This window comes from Zootoca vivipara, chromosome 10 (assembly GCF_965207765.1).
Source record: "Zootoca vivipara chromosome 10, rZooViv2.hap1.1, whole genome shotgun sequence".
Lineage (NCBI taxonomy): Eukaryota > Metazoa > Chordata > Lepidosauria > Squamata > Lacertidae > Zootoca > Zootoca vivipara.
The window spans coordinates 40,880,578-40,904,254 of NC_142593.1; the positions used below are offsets into that span (position 1 = coordinate 40,880,578).

A 23,677-nucleotide genomic window follows, 5' to 3' on the forward strand; every position below is an offset into this window, starting at 1 on the left:
CTCTTTGGGAAGGGAAAAACTAGAAGGGCCTTCCCAAACAAGACCCTAAATACACGCCAGTCAGTAGCTTTAATTGAACTGATTGCCCTGGTTTTTCATAAATGTGATATAGGACAGGATTATACAATTTATATTCACCTGGATTCTTGCACAATGTGGCATCCTAGTGTTAATAGGATTATTAAGAAGTGGTGCTGGAGGTAATATCTGTGTTTTGTGTTCAGAATTAACTGTGCAAGCTTTCTCCACACCCTTTCCTTTGGACTAAGGGAGATCCTTCTACTGTATATGCATGTGTTTAGAGGCTTAGCAGGGGGCTGTATATAAATCATACTGCAGTGAGACCTGTGTAGAGTCTGAATTAGTGGTCAGGATTGAACAGGTAACACAATAATCAATGCTGACTCGCATAGTTCTGTGTTTAAATCATTCATCCTTTAATTCTGGTAATGACTTCTGTTGCCGTGCAAAATAATGAATGGCTTATCGATTGATGTTAGTGAAAAAGAAAGAACCTCAGGACGTGAGGAATTTTGATTATACTGCTCGAAGCTGGACTGGGAAATCACCAAAACAGTTTTTGATTGACTGGTGCAGAAAACATTATCCCAAGTGCCCAAACCCATCTTTTGAAAAAGTTCCAGCAGGAAGATATTGGAAATGTAGGTATGTACTGCTACTGATGTTAACTTTCCTTTTGACTTTGCTTGAAAATTTTTAATTCCTTTCCCGTTAATTTTAGTGTGGTTATCAATGGATACTTAATGACTTGCTATTTATCTACTGAATGCACATAAAAAACCCATATTTAAAACAGGTAGACTTAACACGGGTCTTATTCATACAATAAGTATTTGAAGCGTGAAGGCCGCTCCCCACAAGGCCTTTTCCACCTGGAAAGGCCCACACTCACCAGCCCTACAAGAAAGGCTCCTCATGAGGCCGGAGGAACATCTCCCAGCTATTGTTTTATTGTTTTTTTTATTTATTGATTGATTTAATAGGCTGTAAACCGCTTAGAGATTTTTATTAAAAAATATAAAGTGGTATAGAAATTTAAAAATAGTGTGGAACAAAGTCTTTGCATATGATTTTTTTTATAAAGGTGATCCTGAGCAGTTTCTCACAGTCCCTAGCAAATAGTGGAGGTGTTTCCCCCCCTCTTTTAAGCATGGGCTGGATTGATACACATATGCCTTATCACAGTTGCATGAAACTCTGCTGATGGAGGCAGGTGAAGAAGCAAACAGTGTACCATTCTAAACACCACCAACTTCAACCATCAGCATGTGATTTTATTAGGAGGGAGTTGCTAAGTGGAAACCCCACCCCCATTATTATTTTTTAAATGAGGATGTATGTTGAAACAAAATACAGTGGAACCTCGGTTTATGAACACCTCGGTTTACGAATTTTTGGTTTACGAACGCCACGGACCCATCTGGAACGGATTAATTCACTTTACATTACTTTCAGTGGGAAAGTTCGCTTCAGTTTATGAATGATTCAGTTTATGAACAGACTTTTGGAACCAATTACACCCATGCTTTGGGTTAAGTACGCTTCAGGTTGAGTACTCCGTGGACCCGTCTGGAACAGATTAATCCACTTTCCATTACTTTCAATGGGAAAGTTCGCTTCAGTTTATGAACGCTTCAGTTTAAGTACTCCGCGGACCGTCTGGAACAGATTAATCCACTTTCCATTACTTTCAATGGGAAAGTTCGCTTCAGTTTATGAACGCTTCAGTTTATGAACAGACTTCCAGAACCAATTGTGTTCATAAACCGAGGTACCACTGTAGAACAAACACATGACTATGTGGAGTATAAAGTGGGACGAGGGGTAATGGTGGTACCTTGGTTTTTGAACGTAATCCATTCTGGAAGTCTGTTCGAGTTCCGAAATGTTTGAAAACTGAATGCAGAAGTCTCAGTATGGAAAACGCAAAACGGAAGCCACGTTTCCTGTTTGACTTCCGAGGTTTTCAGTGTTCGAGTTCCGAAACGTTCGACTACAGGCGCCTTCGAAAACCGAGGTACCACTGTACCTCTGTGGTATCCCTTACAACCCCAAACATGTAGAAGGGTTAACTTTTCGAATCTTGCAGTTGAAAGCCATCCTTTATTCAAAGTAGATATGATTGCTGAATGACTTAAAATGAATTTATACACTTTGATTTAACTTCTTAAGGGTGAGAGTTACCAAGTCGGCTGATGAAACAATGACAGCAATTCCCACAATCCTTACAGAGGACAGCATGCAGGCTCAACATCTGGCTGCCACATTAGCACTTTACCAATTAACCAAAGGACAGGTGAGGTTTTGTATATGATTGAACTCTGAAAACCGTTCCTAGTGCGGACAACATTTAAAATTGTTCAGTTGTATTTATTATTATTTACTAGATTTATAACCTGCCCTTCCTCCCAAAGGAACCCAGGGAAGCACACCTTACAGGAGTTGGTTCATACTTGCCGATTCACCATTTAGTAGCTCGTGTGTGTGAACATGTAACCTTATGGGGGCTGGTGGCTCAGTAAACATGCACACTGTAAATGTCCGGGTCCAAAGCACATTTTCCCCAGTTAAGGTTTTGTTTCTTTTTGTCTCTTCTGCAGTCAGTCCATCAGTTACTTCCTCCCACATACAGGGAGGTTTGGCTAGAATGGAGTGACACTGAAAAGAAAAAGGAAGAAGAAAACAAGATGGAAACCAACAAACCCCGTGACCAGTTCATTGCTAAACTGCTAAACAAGCTGAAACAGCAACAGCCGCCGCCGCCTCTGGAAAGCAAGCCCCAAATATTGGAAGATGCAGAAGACTCTTGGGAGAACTTGGTTTCTGAAGAGGACTTTAGTGGCCTCTCTCTCGACAGCCCAGTTACAGATGACCTGGAACCTGCTAGGACCCTCTTTAAGAAACTGCAGAATACACCTAGATACCAGAGGCTTTTAAAGGAGAGGGAGCAGTTACCTGTGTTCAGATACCGACATGCCCTCATAGAAACTCTTAAAAAGCACCGAGTTGTGGTTGTGGCTGGTGAAACAGGGAGTGGCAAAAGTACCCAAGTTCCACATTTTTTGTTGGAGGACTTGCTGCACAACGAACGAAATCTGAATAAGTGCAATATTGTTTGCACCCAACCCCGAAGGATCTCGGCAGTGAGTTTGGCAACCAGAGTATGTGAAGAGCTGGGCTGCGAAAGTGGACCTGGAGGAAGAGTAAGTTGCCTTTGGGAGGGTGACCGTGTGCTCTCACTTGGGCCTTTTCAAATGATCAGTTTATAATGGGACCTGTTATCATAGGGATTTCAAGTAAAGCACTTTGCTGTGAATTTCACTTGAAGCATCTCTCCTAATGACTGGCCTACTGTTATACTGTTCAGATGCTGGTATTCTTTTGCAAAAATGATTAGTACTGCAGAGAGAAGCTATTGCATATCCTTTAAGAAAGCATCACCAGGGTAGACTAGCTGGGAGTCTGTATTTAGCACAGTAAACAAAAAACCAAACCCTGCTGAAAAAACCATATTGCATTGGCTATTTAGTGTTTAAGGAGACTAAGCCCAAGAGTGCTGTGTTTTTGTCAAATAGGTAGACTATATAAAGCAATCATTTTAAAACTAGATCCATACAATTTTTTCCAGGAGTAGGAGTTTCAATTCGAAATACAGCACAAAATCCAGTCAGTAATAAGTTTACTCCAGGCTCACCCTTTGTATACTAATCAGTTTTTCTTTCTTTTTAAATTAAGAATTCCATGTGTGGCTATCAAATCCGTATGGAATCCCGAACAGGCGACGCCACTAGATTGCTTTACTGTACAACAGGAGTTCTTCTTCGAAAGCTGCAAGAAGATGTTCTTCTTTCTAACGTGTCTCATGTTATAGTAGATGAGGTTAGCAACACTTTCCCAGTTACCTGCAGAAGACTGGAACAGTCCAAAGCAACATGTTTTCTAGAAAGCCCTTGTTTCTGTCTCATTCATTAACTCGCTTTCCATTCTGTTTTTTCCAAGGTCCATGAAAGAAGTGTTCAATCAGATTTCTTGCTAATTATCCTAAGAGAGATCCTGCACAAGCGTTCAGACCTGCATCTTATTTTGATGAGTGCCACAGTAGACAGTGAGAAATTCTCCAGCTATTTCACTCACTGTCCCATACTAAGAATTTCAGGAAGAAGTTATCCTGTAGAGGTAAACATACAATTGCACTCATATACTTGGTGTGCTATTAAAATCTAATTTTGCCTATTCTTGCAACAAGAGGCTATAAGCCTGAGTCCTTTTTTGAAAAGACTCTTTGTTTAAGAAATCTTCTTAGGAAGCCATGTGTCCATATTTCTCTTATTTCTTCAATGAAATGCCATATAATGTTTGAAAGTTATACCTGAACCAAGTAATGAATTTTTGATTTATTTTTGCTTGAACCCATGTTTTGAGGGGAGAAAATGTTTAACATGAGCTGCTCTTGTATAGTTTCACAGCACAACATGACAGAGGAGCCTTGTGCCAAAGTTTAAATTATCCATTTTTCAGATCAGCCTTTATAGGTACCTATTTGAACAAAAAAAAAAGCTGGTCCCTTCCTTTCATAATACTCAAAACCCTGCTCAGGTTTATTTAAAATAACGTTCAAAGCATAATTCGTTTTTACACAACTCTAGGTTTTCCATGTTGAAGATGTGATAGAGGAAACTGGTTTTATTCTTGAGAAAGATTCTGAATACTGTCAGAAATTTTTGGAAGAAGAAGAGGAAATAACAATAAATGTTACTACCAAAGGAGGAGGAGTTACAAAATACCAGGTGAGACGCTTTTTCCACAGGGGATTCAATTTCCTTTCATGAACAGTATTTTAACAACATACTGAAAACCCAGTGCAGAACAGTTTGAAAGTGGATTTTGAATCCAGGTTTCAGCAGTTGAAGTCCAAAATTCTATCTGCTGTTCAACACTGGCTCACTGGCTCTCTTACTAAACCCTTATAATAAAGGGTCTTTTGGGACTGCTAATGGTTTCAGTCACTGTGGAATGACATGTTGGTCTTTCATCCACAGTGTAAGCCAAGAAAGATCAGAAGAGTTAAACCATGGGTAGGCAAACTAAGGCCTGGGGGCCGGATCCAGCCCAATTGCCTTCCAAATCCGGCCCGCAGACAGTCCGGGAATCAGTGTGTTTGTACATGAGTGGAATGTCTCCTTTAATTTAAAATGGGTCTCTGGGTTATTTGTGCGGCCTGCCTGGTGTTTTTACATGAGTAGAATGTGTGCTTTTATTTAAAATGCATCTCTGGGTTATTTGTGGGGCATAGGAATTCTTTTTTTTCCCTTCAAAATATAGTCCGGCCCCCCACATGGTCTGAGGGACTGATAAAGTTTGCTGACCCCTGAATATCAAAGTAATTTGGAGGTTATGCGTTTTGACTTCCCACAAATGTTTTTAACTAGAAGTCTCATACTTGGCATTGCTTGGGAATTCTAAGAAACCAAAAAAATAGTGCAGTTTTGAAAGATTCAGTCTGCCATTGTGATTCAAAATGGCATCCAACTATCCAAACGTAGACCAAAACCCCATTGATCTCAGGAATCATTGTGCACTATGGTTGCATTATCCTAAGTGTCCAATCACATAGAGAACAGACAAGTCACTTTCCAAAATATAGCATAGATTAAATGTCTTTGAACAGTGTCATTTGACCTCAGTTTCTATGTAAAATATTTGTTTTATGTAGTAATCATAGTTAATATAGCATTAATTAGACTGTTTTTACATTTTTTATGTTTGATTTTTTATGTTTATGATTTTGTCATCCATGTTGCAGTATTATAAAACAAGCTATAAACAAATACCCATTTTGTTAACCCATTTAAGAACTTACATTTCCACTGTTCTTTCTCTTCCCCCAACCCGTTCTTAGGAACATATTCCAGTTCAGGCTTCACCAGGTATTGATTTAGGACCTTACTACCAAAAATTTAGCAGTCGAACCCGTCAAGCCATTTTTTATATGAATCCCTACAAGATAAACTTTGACCTCATCTTGGAGTTGCTTGCATTCCTTGGTATGTCTTTTTGGAATTCTTTTTAAAGCTGTTAGAAAGTTACAGACCAAAATGTTTTGTTTAATGCCATATATTAAGGCTGCTATCCTTAATATACAAGGTGAAACTCGGAAAATTAGAATAACGTCGAAAAGTGTTTATTTCAGTAACGCAACTTAAAAGGTGAAACCAATATATGAGATAGATGCATGACATGCAAAGCAAGATATGTCAAGCCTTTATTTGTTGTAATTGTAATTATTTGTTGTTAGGCGGGTCAATTATAAATGGAATGTAATAGCGATGTTTATTTTTATTTTTGTATTATTGTAACTATTTGTTTTATTACTGTGGAATTTCCAAAAGAAAGCATTTGTAAAAATTAAAAGAAAAATAAAAAAGAGTAAGTTGCATTACTGAAATAAATGCACTTTTCGACAATATTCTAATTTTCCAAGTTTCACCTGTATGTCCTTGTGGGACATGTTGGGGGGGGGGGGGAGAGACTAAGGACTAAGGATATTCTCTGGGCATCCCAGGACCTCTATACAACAGTACTCGGGATGGGTCACTTCAGTGCTGCTAACGCAGAAAAAATGACAATTACGAATTACTGATTTCTGCAGCCACAGCAGGCACTGCGATTTTCAGGTTTGACTTCACTCCCTGAGGCGCATTCCATTGTCTCTTGAGACAGACAGGTGCCAACAAGTATCCTATATATCAGGATTGGTGAATCTCACACCCATTGATCAACTGCAGCACTCTAGACGTCTCTTTCTGGATCTTGGTCACACTTCCTCACTGGCCCTGCAGCAAGCCCTCCTTGAAGACACTTGCCTGTCATAATGCCTTTTCTTGCCTGGATGGAAGGAGGGTGGGGGGGGGGGCTTAGAAACCTTGGCTTTGCAATGCAGGAACACAGCTTGCTGTGCATCCCTCCACTAACTTAGAGATAAAACTGCTTAGAGCTTCTTGTAAACTGTCCTGACAATTTAGCAATATGCAAATTCTCTTGAAAAAGGAATGTTTGCCTCTGACTGCACTCACCATTGCCATGTGACTCCCCCAGGCTAAAACCAAGGACTTTCTACCCCTGCTGTACACTTATCTGGACATAAGTCTCATTAAACTTCATGTGACTTCTTAGTTAACATACAGAAGATTGTTCTGTGTATAAATGGCCACCCTGGGCTCCTTTGCAGGGAAGGGTGGGGTATAAATTTAATGAATAAAATAAATATGATGTTGAATTGTTTGCTTTCCTTAACAGTGGGTGTCTAACCATGGAGTATTGGCTTTAAAAAAAAAATCTGAATGTGAATAGTTTTCTATTTTGTTTCCTCTACAGACAGAACTCCCCAGTTCAAAAATGTAGAAGGAGCTGTCTTGATTTTTCTGCCAGGCCTTGCTCATATCCAACAGTTGCATGACCTCATTTCAACTGACAGAAGGTTTAATATAAGGGAGAGGTAAACTAATAATTATTGAAAAACCACTTATCAGTTCGCATGGGAAATAGGTGCTGTGTGTATGTTTGTAATTTTAATTAGGTTCTGGAAAGGCTAAACAAATTCACTAGCTGAAAATATGAGCCTCACTTGTTTAATGGAGAAATTTTTAGGTGCTGCACAAGTCAGGAGGCAAAATGCTTTCTCCAGAGAAGCCCCCTTTGCTATCATTTATTTGATGGACAAAAATATTCATGTTTCTGCAACACTTATAGGAAATGCTAATGTAACCATTGTTCACTTCAGGTGTGGGGAACCCTTGGCTGTCTATATTGAGCTGCAACTGTTAAACTACAACTCCCATCATCCCTGGCCATTGCCCTTCCTTGCTAGGGGTTACAGGAGCTGTGGTTCAGCGATATCTGGAGGGCCAAAAGATCCCACCACCTGCTGCAGACCATGCTGCATGACATGGGGCGATGGTGTGTAAAGTCAGCTTCGTGTGTTGGAGGAAGGTTGAAGGTGCTGAAAGAAATATAAGCCTGAAAATATGGTAAGCCGTATGTGCATGGGATTTTTGCCTTCCCAAACTTTAAGAAGCCATCAGTTGGCGGAGGGCAGCATTCAAGCCATATTTTCTAAAATGCAGTAATGTGAGCCTTTCTTGAGTCTTAATGCCAAAATGGGTCCACATATGAATTAGCATAATGGCCATCGTTTACTTTTTATATGCATGCATGCAGCCTTGGAAATAAACACATTGTTGTTTTTTACACAATCCTTTCAGGCACCAGTTAATAGCACTGCATTCTGTTCTGTCCACCCAAGACCAAGCAGCTGCATTTACATTGCCCCCGTTTGGTGTTAGAAAGGTATGGTTTATATAACTCTCTACGCTCTGGTGATGTCTGTCTCATATTGCGTTCCAGTTTGATGTTTCCTCCTGCCTTTATTGGCGTAACAGACTGCCTTCACTTCACATCTTTCGAAACGTGATTGATGCTGCCAAATTGTACATATGCTGCCGGCGTCCCTTTTATGCTATAGAATCGTGTCTTCCTGTGCACAATGTGCACATAAGCACGATCACTTCCTCAAAGGTGGCAATCTTTTGCCCCTTTATTTGGAACCAAGTCCCTGTTAGCAAACTGGAGCTTGGTTCTGAATAAATATGCATACAGTTTGATGGCAATTGGCATGCATAACTTTTCAGAAGTAAGGGATGATAGTTACTGGGCAAAGTAATGTTTCTCCAGGAGATGGAAAGTGGGTGTCCATAGTGCTGGTAGCAAAGTCTTCAGAAATGAATAAATTGCATTGCTGAGAATGTAGAAGATCATCTATATTGATTCAGTAGATGATCATGATGAAATACAGAGTGGCTTTTCCTAGATTCTAGTGCATGATGGTTTGCTGGTCCCTAGTATGAAAGCATCATAATAAGTACATCAGCTGTTGTGCTGGCAAAACTTTCATATGAAATATTGACATTCCATCCAACATATAAAAAGCAGGACACGCACCCCATAACAATGGAAAACTGGCAGCCCGCTTACAATGAAACACTAACAATTTTTTTTGTTTCTTTTGCAGATTGTTTTGGCCACAAATATTGCTGAAACAGGTATTACTATACCCGATGTTGTTTTTGTAATTGACGCTGGAAGGACAAAGGAAAATAGGTAATACTCAATGTTGGCATTTGGTATTGAAGTCCTTTTGTAATGTGAGCGCAGTGTTCAAAACTCCCATTGTTCAAGGCGCATTTTGGGACAGGGAATTTCATTAACACAAGCAGTTTCTGAGCTCTGGGCGCAGTACTGCGTCTAAGATTTTAGAATAAAACTGAAGAGTGGAAGGAAAGGAGGACCTTTTTCTGCCTCCCCACTTCCAGCTACTCTCTGAAGACTAGAGAAGAGACCCTCTTAAGAATATTAGGGGGTGGGCAGGGGAATGACTAGACCATTTGAAAAATGAACATAATATTTTAGCTGCAGTTCATTCCTTTTCAGCTTTATATTCTTGTTATAAAAAAGTGTGCCTAGCCATTCCATTGTTGCACCCATAAGCTAGGTTAAAGGGGCCATTTGGCTCCTAGCTTTCATATCTCAATTTTTAATACTATGTGAGCATGGTCTAAAAATGCATGTACTGTAGTATGAAGTGTCAATTAACCTAAGAAATTCTTAATTCCTCAAGAGGCAACATGAGAACGGGCCTTTTCTGCGGGGGCTCTCCATTTGTGGAATGCTCTCCCCAGAAAGACTCACTTGGTGCCTTTGTTGCATATCTTTAGGCACCAAGCAAAAGCATTCCTCTTCTCCCAGGCCTTTGGCTAATTAAATAAAGTGTGGCCTTTTAAATTTGTGGAGGGTATTGTTTTGATTGCTGTTATGTTATATATTTCTGTGTTCTTGTATTCTAAAATGCACTGTGATCCTTAGATGAAAGGCAGCCTAGAAATTTAGTAAATAAATAAATAAATCTGATTAAAAGTGATTGGTAACTTGGAAAATGCACGATTATTTTCATGGCAAGACTCGATTTCTCTAACCAGAACCATGCAGTTTTATGCTGTGTCTCGGGAAAACAGTTTGCTACATTGGACCCATTAAAAATATATATATTAATACATTTCCTCTCCCTGCTGCTGCCTCCATCCAGCTTGCCTGGTCTGTCTGCTTATCCATCCTATATCATCCTGTCTTTTAAATCTTTTCTCTTGGGCCCTGGCTCTTCAATTAAACACCAATGCTCTTGTTATCTTCATTGTTCACTGGAGCAGAAGTTCCTAAGCTACTTTAATTTCTCACATCATGCATTTTAAAACACCATGCTCCCTTTTGAGGTAGATTCTATGAAGGCCAATAGGCATCTGTAATTGCTATTATTTTGATGTGACTCTAGAAATCTTCCACTTAGAATAAAAGGTGAAGCAGACCTTGCAGAATCTTGAGAAGTAGTCCACCAGATTTGCTTGCAGAGAAAGTTCTAAGCATGGCTTTAATGTAGAAGCTTTAATGGAAATTTGTGTTTCATTACCTTTAACCCAGATACCATGAAAGCAGTCAAATGAGCTCATTGGAGGAGACATTTGTCAGTAAAGCTAGTGCACTACAACGTCAAGGGAGAGCTGGACGTGTGAGGGATGGATTTTGCTTCCGAATGTACACCAGAGATAGGTAAGGCTGTCTTGGCCTTCAAGATTTAGACGCTAAGCAAGTAGTACTGTGTTAGCTCAGAACCATCTATTTAAAGTACAGCACTGAGACTGGCTTAGGTTTATTGAATTTACGCATCTTTTCCCACAGCAAAAGTCCCGAAGCTCTTTACAACGAGAATAAAATAATAATAATAATAATAATAATAATAATAATAATAATAATAATAATGCTTAAATATATTTAAAGCCTAATGATTGCAAATAATCTATTATGGTACTTCACTTGGCTATAGTTACGCCTGTGTACATAATCACATGGCAGATTTAGCAGTATGAACCACATCTTACTGTATCTCTCCTTTGCGGTTCTTGCAGATTTGAAAGTTTTGCAGACTACTCAGTTCCAGAAATATTGCGGGTGCCCTTGGAAGAACTGTGCCTTCACATCATGGTATGAGCTTTTCTGTTTCAATTATTAATACTTCTGATTTATAGGGAAATAAGAGGCTGGAGTTGATTTCTGAAGGCCTGCAGAAAAAAATGGGAAAGTTTGTTTATTTAAGAATATTTTTGAGTAAATGCGTATTTTGGTGGAGGACATATATCCATAAAGTTATACTTTATTATTATAGGATGTTTTATAGGATGCTATTGGATGCATTTACCTCTTCCTTGCTCTTGGGTCATCTACAGAAATGTAATCTTGGATCTCCTGAAGAGTTCCTCTCCAAGGCCTTAGACCCACCTCAGCCTCAAGTAGTTGGCAATGCCATGAACGTTCTACGGAAGATTGGGGCTTGTGAATTAAGTGAGCCAAAACTGACTCCTTTAGGCCAACATCTTGCAGCATTACCAGTCAATGTAAAGATTGGTAAAATGTTGATCTTTGGTGCTATTTTTGGCTGCTTGGAACCAGTGGTAAGTTGACCGCCATTACATTGACCATTTTCTAAACTTTAGACAGTATCAGTGCTCGCAATATAATTGTTAATATTGTGAACCTGTTATGGTCTTAAGGCATATATCTATATCTGTCTGTCTGTCTGCCTGTACACACCACTTTAACTGTTTCAGGGCAAACTGAAGTGAAGTTTGTAACGATACCCAAATAGGCTGTATTTTTCAATAATATATTTGAAACATTGCTCAATTAAGAGTCTGTTGGATATAGAAAATAGCTATCTTCATCATGCCTTACTTAGGAGGTTTCAGAAATTTCCAATTTGGCATTTTTTAAAAAACAGAAGGTGGAACGAGATGGATCTGGGCAGCTTTTAGGTGCCATTGCCTTTCACTTTCCAAATTTTTCAGAAATCTGTGATCACATATAATGCTAACTCCTTGCTTTCATTTTTCCACTGACGAATTATAGCTCAGCTGATTAGAGCATGGTGTTGATAGCACCAAGGCTGCAAGCTCGATCCCCATAAGAGACAGTTGCATATTCCTGCATTGCAGGGGGGTTGGACTAGATGATCCTTAGGGTCCCTTCCAACTCTTTGAATTCTTTGAATTGTGTACTAGAGGTCTGTGGTGGTGTCATCACTTTGGTTATTGTTCTCATGCAAGCTTAATGAAATAGATACTGGTGGGAATAAAGATGTAATTGCTATTGGATTTAATGTACTGTATCATATTTTACTCTGGTCTGCAGGCCACTCTTGCTGCAGTAATGACAGAAAAATCTCCATTTACAACACCAATTGGAAGAAAAGATGAAGCAGACCTTGCGAAATCATCTCTGGCTTTGGCAAACTCAGATCACTTAACAATTTACCAGGCATATCTGGGGTAACTCAAGTATTCTTTCCTAAAGCATTTCAATCAAAAGAATGCATTCTGTGATAAACCTTTCGTTATTATTATCCAGACTATACAAGGTCTCCTTAGGGCTAGCTTAACTAGTCCGCCCTCCCATTGCTGTCATAGTGCTATGCTACACTTTTGAAACTGGGGAAGTATGAAGTATACAGTGTTATGGCAGCTGAATTCTCTTCTCACTGTGTCTTCTGTTTTGGAAGAAACTGCCTTTAGTGCCAACAGAAATGGTCTGTGTTGCAAATGCAGCTGTCATAGTACTAACCTGGGGGGGGGGGGTGTTTCTAGCCAAGGAACTGTAGTAGTGCTATAATACTAAAGGTAAAGGGACCTCTGACCATTAGGTCCAGTCGTGACCGACTCTGGGGTTGCGGCACTCATCTCGCATTCCTGGCCGAGGGAGCCGGCGTACAGCTTCTGGGTCATGTGACCAGCATAACTAAGCTGCTTCTGGCAAACCAGAGCAGTGCACGGAAACGCTGTTTACCTTCCCACCGGAGCGGTACCTATTTATCTACTTGCACTTTGACGTGCTTTCAAACTGCTAGGTTGGCAGGAGCAGGGACCGAAGAATGGGAGTTCACCCCGTCGCGGGGATTCAAACCACTGACCTTCTGATCGGCAAGCGCTAGGCTCTGTGGTTTAGACCACAGTGCCACCCGCGTCCCTTCTGCTATAATACTACACCCCCACAAAAGAGGGAAGGTATCAAGGAAGCACAAAAGTTTGCAGAGCTACAAAAACATTTAGGGACGGGAAAGGGGGGGGAACCTTAAAAACAGCCTAATGAGGACTAAGCATGCTCCCTTCTGAAGCACTACTTCCCATATTCCTTGACTGTGACTGTTTTGTGTTCTTACATCATGAGTTTTTATATTATAATAATTAGGAGAGCTGGGTGTTGTTCTTTTGCCTAGATGGAAGAAAGCTCGCCATGAAGGAGGCTACCGTGCTGAAATGACCTACTGCAGGAGAAATTTCCTCAACAGAACTTCGCTATTGACTCTGGAGGTACCAGCAACCATTTTTCCATTTAAAACTCTTCAGCCTTATTTAGGGGTTTATAAGTGGCTTAAATGAACACACAAGGTGGGGAGAACACCACATGTCCACACATTATTATTATTATTATTATTATTATTTATTATCCTTTTCCTGATAGAACTCGAGGCAGCTTACAGATAAAAACTAGAACTGCTAAAAACATTGACAAGACATCCATTAAAAAACAATTAAAAAACAATATAATTAAAACCATATACATATAAAAATATGTTTAAAACATACAAATAATTCAAATCAAAACAGCACAGCACCAGTGCTTTCATTAAAAGCAGTCAATTCCCAAAGGCTTGTTGGAACAAGGTCTTTTCCTCCTCTTCACTCTGTGCAACTTAGAGGGTGACAGGAAAAAGTGGTATCTGTTTCCATGCAAATAACGCAAAATAGATGGGGCTAAACTCCATTGTCTCTTTCTGATTGGTGTGGAACCCCTTTTGCAATCAAGGCTCTAAATTGCTGTAGTAATGTGTGATATTTGGGCCCTGAACTTTTGCAATCAAGGCTCTAAATCAGGGGTCCCCAAACTATGGCCCGGGGGCCGGATGCGGCCCAATTGGCCTGCCAATCCGGCCCGCGACGACCCCCGCCGCCCGCTCTTACGGCGCACAGCGCGGCAGCGGTCTTCTGGGTTGGAGAAAAAGCGCTGAAAATCCTTTGTGCGCATGCGTATGGGCCTCTCCCGACCCGGAAGAGGTCATTTCTGGTGCACTTCCGGGTCGCGGGAGGCCCATACGCATGCGCACAACAGATTTTCGGCGCTTTTTCCACCCTGGAAGCGCGCCGCCGCGCCAGTAAGCGCCAGTGCACATGCGCACGGGCGCGCGCTCCCCCGCCCGCCGGCCCGCCGCGCGATCGGCGCGGTGGGAACCGGCCAAAACGCCGGTAAGTCTGGGGACCCCTGCTCTAAATTGCTGTAGTAATGTGTGATATTTGGGCCCTGAACTTTATAGGCTAATAACTAAACTAATAATAGAAACAGCATGCAGAAATCACAAATTTTATTATGTTTATAATATATTTAGAAACTAAAATGAAATGCAATCAAGTTTCTCACCTTTTATGTAAATGTGTTTAGTGTCTTCATTAATCAAGTGTAGTTTACCTGATAAACTAAAAGAAAATAGGCTGCCGTTGTTGGAAACTCTGTTGTTTGAATAGTGAATGGATTGTTAAAATATAGCCATTTGCATCTGTTTCAGGATGTTAAAAAAGAGCTAATCAGGGTGGTGCGGGCAGCAGGATTTGCAGCGCCCTCCTGTCATCATGAAGGGACACACTCCCTTTCGCTACAAGAAATGGTCCTCCTTAAAGCTGTGCTGACCGCTGGGCTTTATGACAATGTGGGGAAGATCATGTACACCAAGTCTGTAGATATCACAGAGAAGCTGGCATGCATAACAGAGACTGCTCAGGGTAAAGCACAAGTGCACCCTTCCTCTGTGAACAGGGACCTGCAAACCTATGGGTGGTTGATATATCAAGAAAAGGTAAGATCTGCAACATTCTGCCAAGCAGAGGGAATGGTGCAACAAATCTTGAGTTAGATGTCTTGCAGTGCTAGGAAAATTTAGGACCAGGATTTCTCGCCTTGGTTTAAGTGGGCATGACTTTCAACATCTTAGATCTATGGTACTTTGTAAAACAGTGGTTTCCAAATTATGGTCCACAGACCACTAGAGATCTGCAAGCTTCATTCAGGTGGTCCACAGCATGTCTGCGTTAAATATTCGTGTTGATTTTTAAATGTATTTTTATTTCTTATTTTATTTATTTTATTGCAGTGTGAATTTTATGGAATTCAAATTGAATACAATAAAATACACTAAAGAAGCAATTAAAAAACAATTAAAAACCATACAGAATCTAGCATAGTGCTTTAGAATTGCCACAAGAGGCAGAACAATCATTAAGTGGTCTGCCATGACCTTCATCAACTTTCACATCATCCATGGGATAAAAGCTTTGGGAACTGCTACTGTCAAATTTTCATTGTGACCCATGGCATTTGGTGTAATTGTTCAACATGCTTTCAAAGGGCAGTGTGTAACGATTCCCTGTGGCAGAAAAATGATGTACTGCTATATCAGAAGCAGCAATTGAGTCAAGTAACATAATTATTTGTGCTTGTGTTTTTCATGCAGATAAGATATGCCAAGGTATACCTGAAAGAAACTACTTTGATTTCCCCCTTCCCAATTTTACTTTTCGGCGGAGACATAGAAGTCTTGCATCGTGAACGGCTTTTGTCTGTTGATGGCTGGATCCATTTTCAGGTATGTTTAGGTCCCCTTTTATCCACCTAGCTTGGGAGAAGACTGCCAGTTTGTTAAAACAGTTTCCCATTACATCAGAGCCAGAACAAAATTAACGGCGGCAATTAGAAATATACCGAAGCGAAAAGTAAAGGCTGAGTAGAGATTTGTGGAAGAATTTTTTGAAAAAGAGAATATAAAAACAGATCTAAATGTATATAGGTATTTGTTGTGAGTATAGATAGTAATGTTAAAAGAGAAATAGCGAGTTAAAGAGGCTATATAAATGGAAGCGATATATAAATGATTGGAAGTGAATTTTTAAATGAATTTCTTTTATGTATGGTTTCCCCCCCCCCCCCATTTCTTCTTTTTTCTGATCTTTTTCCCCCCTGTTGCTCTTTTTTTGGTTCCTTTTTTCCATGGTATGTAAGTTGTGTAATCTTCTTTGCTTTTAAAAATTTGAATAAAAAATATTTTAAACTACATCAGAGCCAGAAAACCAGTTTAAATGCTTCTTATAAACCTGCTTTACAAATCAGATAAAATCATCCTGATTTTGGATATGGCAGGAAATTGATGTAGCAAATCAGTTTTTTTCTCAAGCTAGGCATGCAAAAGAAGGAAGGATGGGAAGGGTCCATTACTTGTTCTCACTCCAGCAAACCATGGTTGGTTTTGAACAGCAGTTTTATGTCTGACAATGTCTGACATAACTTGTCTGTTTGTATGTGGGAAATGTATTTTTAATATCCGATATGTTATTAACGAACTGTTCTGAAGTGGAAATGTAAGGTTTAATATTCCTATTTTTACAGGCTCCTGTCAAAATCGCAGTGATTTTCAAGCAACTGAGAGCACTCATCGAGTCTGTTTTAAAGCAAAAACTTGAAAACCCTAAAATGTCACTTGAAGGTAATTCCCCAACCCCAGCACAGCCATAAAAATATTGAACTCGGTATACCTAAAATTTATGGGATAGCAAAACATATACATCATTCTCTTAGATTTTATGTACGATGGATGAATATCATATACCACTGGGGGGAGGGAGGGAAGTCACTTTGCACAGCTTTCTTCAACTCTGATCTCTTTCTTGGTGTAAGCTAGTGCACTGCAATATTTCATCCATGGACTTCTCCCACCCTTAAGTATTCCTACATTTATTTCAATAAAGGCACCTATCTTTCATACACACAAAGGAATGTGTGCTCAGAAAGGGTCCATCTATTGAAACAAATACCATGTTTCTCCGAAAATAAGACAGAACATCTTATATTTATTTTTCCTCAAAAAAAAAACACGATTTGGTATTGTGTCTTTCATTGAACATGAGTAGAGTAGTCCTCTGTGCATAAGTTACCAAAATAAAATGCAAAACTGATAAGGTAAACTCTTACTGAAACAAGATAAACCTTTTTTAAAAAAGAAAACCTTCATTAGGCAGAATAGTGACTTAGCAGCTCAAATTTCCAGTGTAACAAGCACGCTAGTGCCATTTCTGATTTTGCCCTAGTCACAATGAGTTTATTTGATCATGAGACACACACACAATGCATAGTGTGTGTACATAGCATAGCTTCAGATAACAAGGCCTCTCCTCATTTCACTGTCTTTCATGTTCAACAGCTTAATGTGTCCGAATTCCTTAGCACACTTTCTAAATTTTATGCAAGTTTTTCTTTCTGAGCAAAAACTGAGGGAGATCGGACATCATTGCAAATACTAAACCTGAATGCATAAAATTGTTAGCACTGGCTGCTGCAGATGGTTATCTCTCAACTACTTTAGGCAAATACTTCAACATAGGAATCAAGTTGTGAATCAATGTGTGGCGGGATTTAAAAAGTGGCATTTGGTGATTGATACTAGAAAAATAGATGAACTCACTGTTAGAAATAAAAACATAATAGCTCTTGGGAGTATATTGCAACCTATTCTTTTAAACACAAGAAGGAGCATTTATGGGTTTTAAACCATAACCTGAGAACTCCATATCTACAGTCCATGTCTTTAATTGTGTGCACAATTCTAATTTGAGAAAAGTCAAGCGACCTCAGGTACATTGATATCCCAGATCTGAAGAGGCTGAACTTCACTTCCGTATCATTTCAACCCTCATCATGTTTTGTGCTGCTTTTAGCAGGCAGGGTGCAGCGTGATAATCTACAATACACATGATTATAATTCTTGATGGGGTTGGGAAATATGGCTGAATTTTCCATTCTTTGTCACTTATTGTCATTCTGTTCCCCAGATGATAAAATTTTGAACATCATCAAAGAACTGATAAAAACAGAAAACAATACCTGAAACAAGAATTTGGCTGCAACTACAGAACCACAATAATTGGAAGAAGAAAATTATATCTAAAGTAAAGAACATGCTAACTGTAAAAGAACATAATAGTATCATGTGGAATCTGCTTGGACTTTGCATATATTTTCTATGTAAATCTGTGAAGAATAGGAATGCATTGTAAAATGACAATAAAATTGGGTGGCCCTTGTTGGAATGTTTTTAAATTGTGGCATCAACACAAATGGTTTCAGTATTAATGTGATATATGTCGAGCAGAAAGTGTGAACTTATCTTGCTTATGTTTTCAAGAGCAGAATTTGAATTTATGGAATAGGTTTTAGTTCTCTTTAGGAATATGCAATTGGGGAGCAGAAGACTTTTCTTTGCCAAAGTATATGTGCTACATAATTATCAATAGGGTTTTTATCTACATCATGGTAATTTGATGCAATACATTTTACAAAATTGCTGTTCTTTGATTATTACTCATGCAGTGAGTTTGAGAGAGCAAATTACAAATCAGTATTTGTAGAAGCCATTAGTTCTGGATTTCCATTAATCCTTTAGAACCCATCCTCTTTTGCATTGACATCATGTGCCTGAATTGAGTATGTACCAAACCTTGGGAGAAAAATGTTAAAGGTCTTTTACAAATAAATATTTAGCATCTCACATCAAGAATTTAAAAGTGCGTTCTTCAGAAGAAAAGATATAATAAGGAAAAATAAAATAACCATTACTTTTTAATAAGCCTAAATCTTAGAGGAACTTCTCTCCTGCAGAGTCTTCCTCTTTCTAAGCATCCATTTGCCTTCGTCTTCTTTACAGAATTTGACTTCTCTCCCTACTTTTTAAATGTACTGCAGAAGCTACAAGACCTGTGGTCAGTCTTTAGATACCAGCGATGAATCTATAATCCAGCCAAATAAAATATTTTCCACTCATATTCAGCTGAACTCTTTCAAATCATTGTTTGGGCTCAGACAGCATAACTGGGAAGCAAAATATGAATGTATTACATTTATCTGACCGATATTGAAATATATAGGAAAGTTCCTGCTAAGATTTATGAAGGTAAAAGATATACAGTACAGGGTTATATAGCTGTATCATCTCAACAATCCTGTGATCTTGATAAGGTGGTGAGTTATTTGCCCCAGGGTCACCACAATGTGAACTCAGACCTATCAAGGTTCAACACTGAATTGCAATTTATGTTCATATTAAAATTAACAGCTACATGAGCTCCTTGTGCAATTTTCTATTCTTATTATGGATGTGGTATTTTGCAAATTGAGATGTCAGTTTTATTTATTAGCTTTAAGTAGGATAGAATATTTTGTTGCATATTCCATACGAAAAAGGCCTTTGGAAAACTTTAAGAGATTGCAAAATGTGACATGTTTCCCTTTTCACCAGCTTAAGCTTCCAGTTTTCTCATCTGGATATGCCATTGGTGATGAACCCTGGGTTTTTAATGAACCAGTCCATGAAATGATTGAGATCTGTAATGTAGTTTGGAATGCAACAAATGAAGTTCATATATTTTGTTCACACTGATGTTAACAATTATTAACACTAAAGATTGACTTTCTACATAAATTAAGGCACTACATTTCATTTTTAGAGAGTTGCACTGAAACTCATTTGCAGCTATATATGTATACTATTTTTGTTCTTGTTATGGTAGTTAATAGCTTGTTGCTGACAAGCTGTGGTGCTTGGTCAGGGCTTTACATATATTGAGGATTTGCCTTTGCCCCTTTAGCTTTATTTACTTGTTGTTTTTAGAACTGAGGCTGATTAAAAAACAGTGTCGAGTGTCTGAGGGGAAAGAACCGATCAGGTTTCGGGTTGTTGTTCCCTTCAAGTTTTAATTCTCTTACCAGTCTAAATATATAAGAAATGTATCATTTTTCTGCATGAACACAGGATAGTAAGTCTGGGAAGTAAGGTCTCTAGCACTGGTAATACAGTAATTGCTTTCTCCTTTTTCTCTTACAAAAATCTGTCTTTTGCAAAGTAGTTGCAAAGTAGTATGCTTAAAAATATGAGGTTGTTTGGCAAACAACATGCATCTTAAATTGTGGAGGTGTAAGCTATTATTTACATATATTCTGGGAACCAAAGGAAGGAAGGAGAAAGAAAGAGAAAGAAATTACATTAAATTTAATGTAGAGGATTGTATCACGCAACATACAAAACTAGTCTGATAGTTGCTTCATTGATCCAGCAGATGGAGCAATTTGCCTCTGAATAAATTGCTTTTCAGACATTAAGCTAAATAAACTTCACATCATAGGTGTGCTTTTTAAGTGACAGGTTGCAACCTGGCATGTTTCTCTGTTCTATAGAGAGGCTTGCTTATGAGGCAAATTTATGGTTTCAGCATAATGTCAAAACCACAACAACCTACCTGTATAAGGTTGAAAAAAACTCTCCTCTTTAGGATACCTCTCTGTAGTATTTGTGACAAAAACACTTGTTTTCCATTTTTGAACTCTTCGTCCCATTTTGCTGAGCTTTTCTACTTTGCAGGAGAGCTCTTGGTACTCTTTAGAAGGTCTTGCAATTCTTTGTGTCTAATGGAAGTACCTGTTGGAACAGATGCACACATCTGTCTGTTAGGGTCATAACACTGCCCTGTGATCAAGAAACAATTCAGCATTATGCAGCTAGTAGTGTTGATACTGAATTACTAGAGTCACCTGGAGTAAAGAACAGTTTATGATTAGACTGCTAGGAGTAAGCTAGTTTTTTAATGGTTGATATCCCCAAGGGAAAGAACATATTTAGTCACTGCCCTCATAATATCCCCTGCAGTTTGAATCCCTTTACTTTCTCCTCCATAAATGAATGGTTGCATTCATTCCTCGGAGTATGATGTAATATGGCAGAGAATATTTTGAGGGGGAACCTTACACTTCAGTGGTAAGCAAGAGGAATATAATAGCAGGTTGTAACAATGTTTGGGAGGGGTGCATAGAGAGTAGGCAATCTAGGGAGGTGTAAGACAAGGCAAGAACACCCCTAATTTCAACAGACACTTTCCCATGAAATTTCAGAGACTTTTGAGTATTTGAATATATAAAAATGAATTCTCTCAATCCTGTCCTACTCTCCCACAGCAATGAACAAGAAGCTGTCCAGAACAGGGCTATGCAGTTAAAAAACAACTTGATTTTTGATGTCTGTGGTCTTTAGGACAGAGAGCAGGGCTGATGTACACATATCAATTTATGATGGACTTGCACTGCTCATACTTGCAAGTTCATTGCATCATCCACATAACATTGTCCTCATCAAAATGCCACCCCAGATTTACCATTTTGTTTTTGATTCCACTTTACTTCCTACTTTAGTTGTGAGTTGCCTTTTGCTCCTATCCGAAAGAATAAAGTGCTGCATTTTGGGTACATTGTTGCATTGAGGGCAATGTCTGCCCTGCACAACTACCCCAGAAGACCAAGACCTGTGAAAACTTGCTCCTGCCCTATTCTCCTTTTGACTTGTTTTAACAGATAGCATATTGGTACATTATATCGTCAATTTAATAACAGAGTGAGATCATTTTCTCAATATGAGGACTAGTGAAATTGTTAGGTTAGCTACAACCCTGACATTTCAAATATTGTACATGTGCAATCCAAGGCACTGTGTTTAGTAGGGGGGGGACTGAAAATATGACATTTGCTAGCTCTCAAAATGAGTTCAAAGTGTCATGGATAAGGTACTTCAAAGATACGTAACAAGTTGAAACGTACACAGCAGAAAGGTCTCTCAAAACATGACATTTGTGCACCTAACAGTCAAAATATTGATAATGATTCCTCTTACTAAAAACTACCATTTCAACATTCCAAGCAGCACATGTGATGGAATGATTAGAATGGCTTGGATTTGGGGTCAAGTGTGGTGTAGTGGTTAAGAGCGGTAGACTCGTAATCTGGGGAACCGGGTTCACGTCTCCGCTCCTCCACATGCAGCTGCTGGATGACCTTGGGCTAGTCACTTCTCTGAAGTCTCTCAGCCCCACTCACCTCACAGGGTGTTTGTTGTGGGGGAGGAAGGGAAAGGAGAATGTTAGCCACTTTGAGACTCCTTTGGGTAGTGATAAAGCAAAATATCAAATCCAAACTCTTCTACTACTACTACTACTACTACGATAGCAATCAGAAAGAATTGTACTGGTTGTATACAGGGTCTTGCACATTTCAGGGGAACCATTGAACCCAATGAGACTTCTGAGTAGACATGGATAGTACCAGTATTACAGTGCCAGTTCCCAGTGAAATCTATCGATCTTACTAACTTTTCAAGTTGACTTCAGTAGAACCTAACTGCAACTTAGTCTGGATCCAAACTTGTGCTTGCAGGAAGCTTCCTTGCCATATATGTACCGTATGTATGTATGTATGTATGTATGTATGTATGTATGTAACATTCTATTGAATAATGCCATAATCTACAGCGTATCCAAACAAGAATCAGCATGGGACCATGTACTAGGGAGCAAGACATTGCTGACTGCATAATCATCCATTTGCTTTATTTCAGCCATGCGTTCCTGTGCTACTATTAAAGGTAAAATTAGAATGAACTTTGTGAGGGTCTAATACACCAGTAACTTATAAGCTGCTTGGAAATACTTTTATGTGGCAGCACGGCTTACATGTAGCAGTGACTCTACCCTGGGGGGCACTTGAAATATAGAGGCACTTTCCTGAATCGCCTAGTATCTTTGTGCCACCACTGCACATTCCTTGTAGAATTTCCATGCCATTCTTTGGGACCCAATTTGCTAAGCAACTCTTTTAACAACGGCTGTCAACCACTGAAAGTTTAAAATGGACTAATTAAGTGTATATTAAATCTAAAAGCAAATAACACAAGAGCATTGTCTCAGGAGAGGCATTCCCTTCTGTGTAAGAGAGGGGGAGGAGATGCCTCTTCTAAGGTGGAATTTTCCATCAGCCAGCTTTTTAAAAAGGTCATCCGATTAACAGAGGGCACACCTTTTTAGTGAATCAAAAAGTTTATCCCCCTGGTATAAAGCACTTCAGGCCTATTCTTAATGCAACTTTAGTAAGCCATCTTGAACTTTTAAATGGAAAAGGTGGCTTCAAGGTGGCCTGGAATAGACATCTAAGCCGTATGGAACTGCCACCTCTTAGCAACCTTTCTGGTGGCTTTCATGTGGCAGATGGACCCGAGTGCAGTAAAACCCTCGGTGCGTGTATCAGTTCGTCTGAATGAACAAACCGAGAATATAGCTTGTATCTTGGAGTGGGGATACTTGGCAGTTAGATTCTGTGGCTGTGAGGGAAGATGGCGTCGTCCTTGTCACCCTTTCTTTTCTTTTTTTGCTCGCGCGCGTTTGTGAAGGGACCTTCTCCCACCCGCTTGGCTGGGGGGTGGGGAGCCTTTCAGTCAATACGTCTGAAAAGCCAGGCCAAACTAGGAGAGCTGCTTAATAAACGAATTAAAAACACAAGCGAGATGGTTTTGAAGTGTATGATTGAATGTCTGTGCTTAAATCGTGACTATTTTGATGCCCATTCGAATGGGGAGCTCAGACGAGGCCCC

The 23,677-nt window shown here is 39.4% G+C and overlaps 1 protein-coding gene across 1 annotated transcript in view; it reads left to right on the plus strand.

Moving 5' to 3' along the window:
• DHX29 (DExH-box helicase 29) overlaps positions 1-19,035 on the plus strand; it is a 28,336-nt gene extending 9,301 nt beyond the window's left edge. The window contains exons 9-27 of the mRNA XM_035100711.3: positions 501-666; positions 2,194-2,317; positions 2,622-3,224; positions 3,757-3,900; positions 4,021-4,197; positions 4,668-4,808; positions 5,921-6,065; positions 7,396-7,516; positions 8,283-8,367; positions 9,089-9,177; positions 10,549-10,677; positions 11,034-11,109; positions 11,352-11,576; positions 12,313-12,449; positions 13,394-13,487; positions 14,738-15,025; positions 15,680-15,811; positions 16,609-16,705; positions 18,048-19,035. Coding sequence (XP_034956602.2) covers positions 501-666; positions 2,194-2,317; positions 2,622-3,224; positions 3,757-3,900; positions 4,021-4,197; positions 4,668-4,808; positions 5,921-6,065; positions 7,396-7,516; positions 8,283-8,367; positions 9,089-9,177; positions 10,549-10,677; positions 11,034-11,109; positions 11,352-11,576; positions 12,313-12,449; positions 13,394-13,487; positions 14,738-15,025; positions 15,680-15,811; positions 16,609-16,705; positions 18,048-18,103 — 3,029 coding nt within the window. The 3' untranslated portion in view covers positions 18,104-19,035. The remainder of the gene's footprint in view (positions 1-500; positions 667-2,193; positions 2,318-2,621; positions 3,225-3,756; positions 3,901-4,020; positions 4,198-4,667; positions 4,809-5,920; positions 6,066-7,395; positions 7,517-8,282; positions 8,368-9,088; positions 9,178-10,548; positions 10,678-11,033; positions 11,110-11,351; positions 11,577-12,312; positions 12,450-13,393; positions 13,488-14,737; positions 15,026-15,679; positions 15,812-16,608; positions 16,706-18,047) is intronic.
• Positions 19,036-23,677: the final 4,642 nt, after the last annotated feature.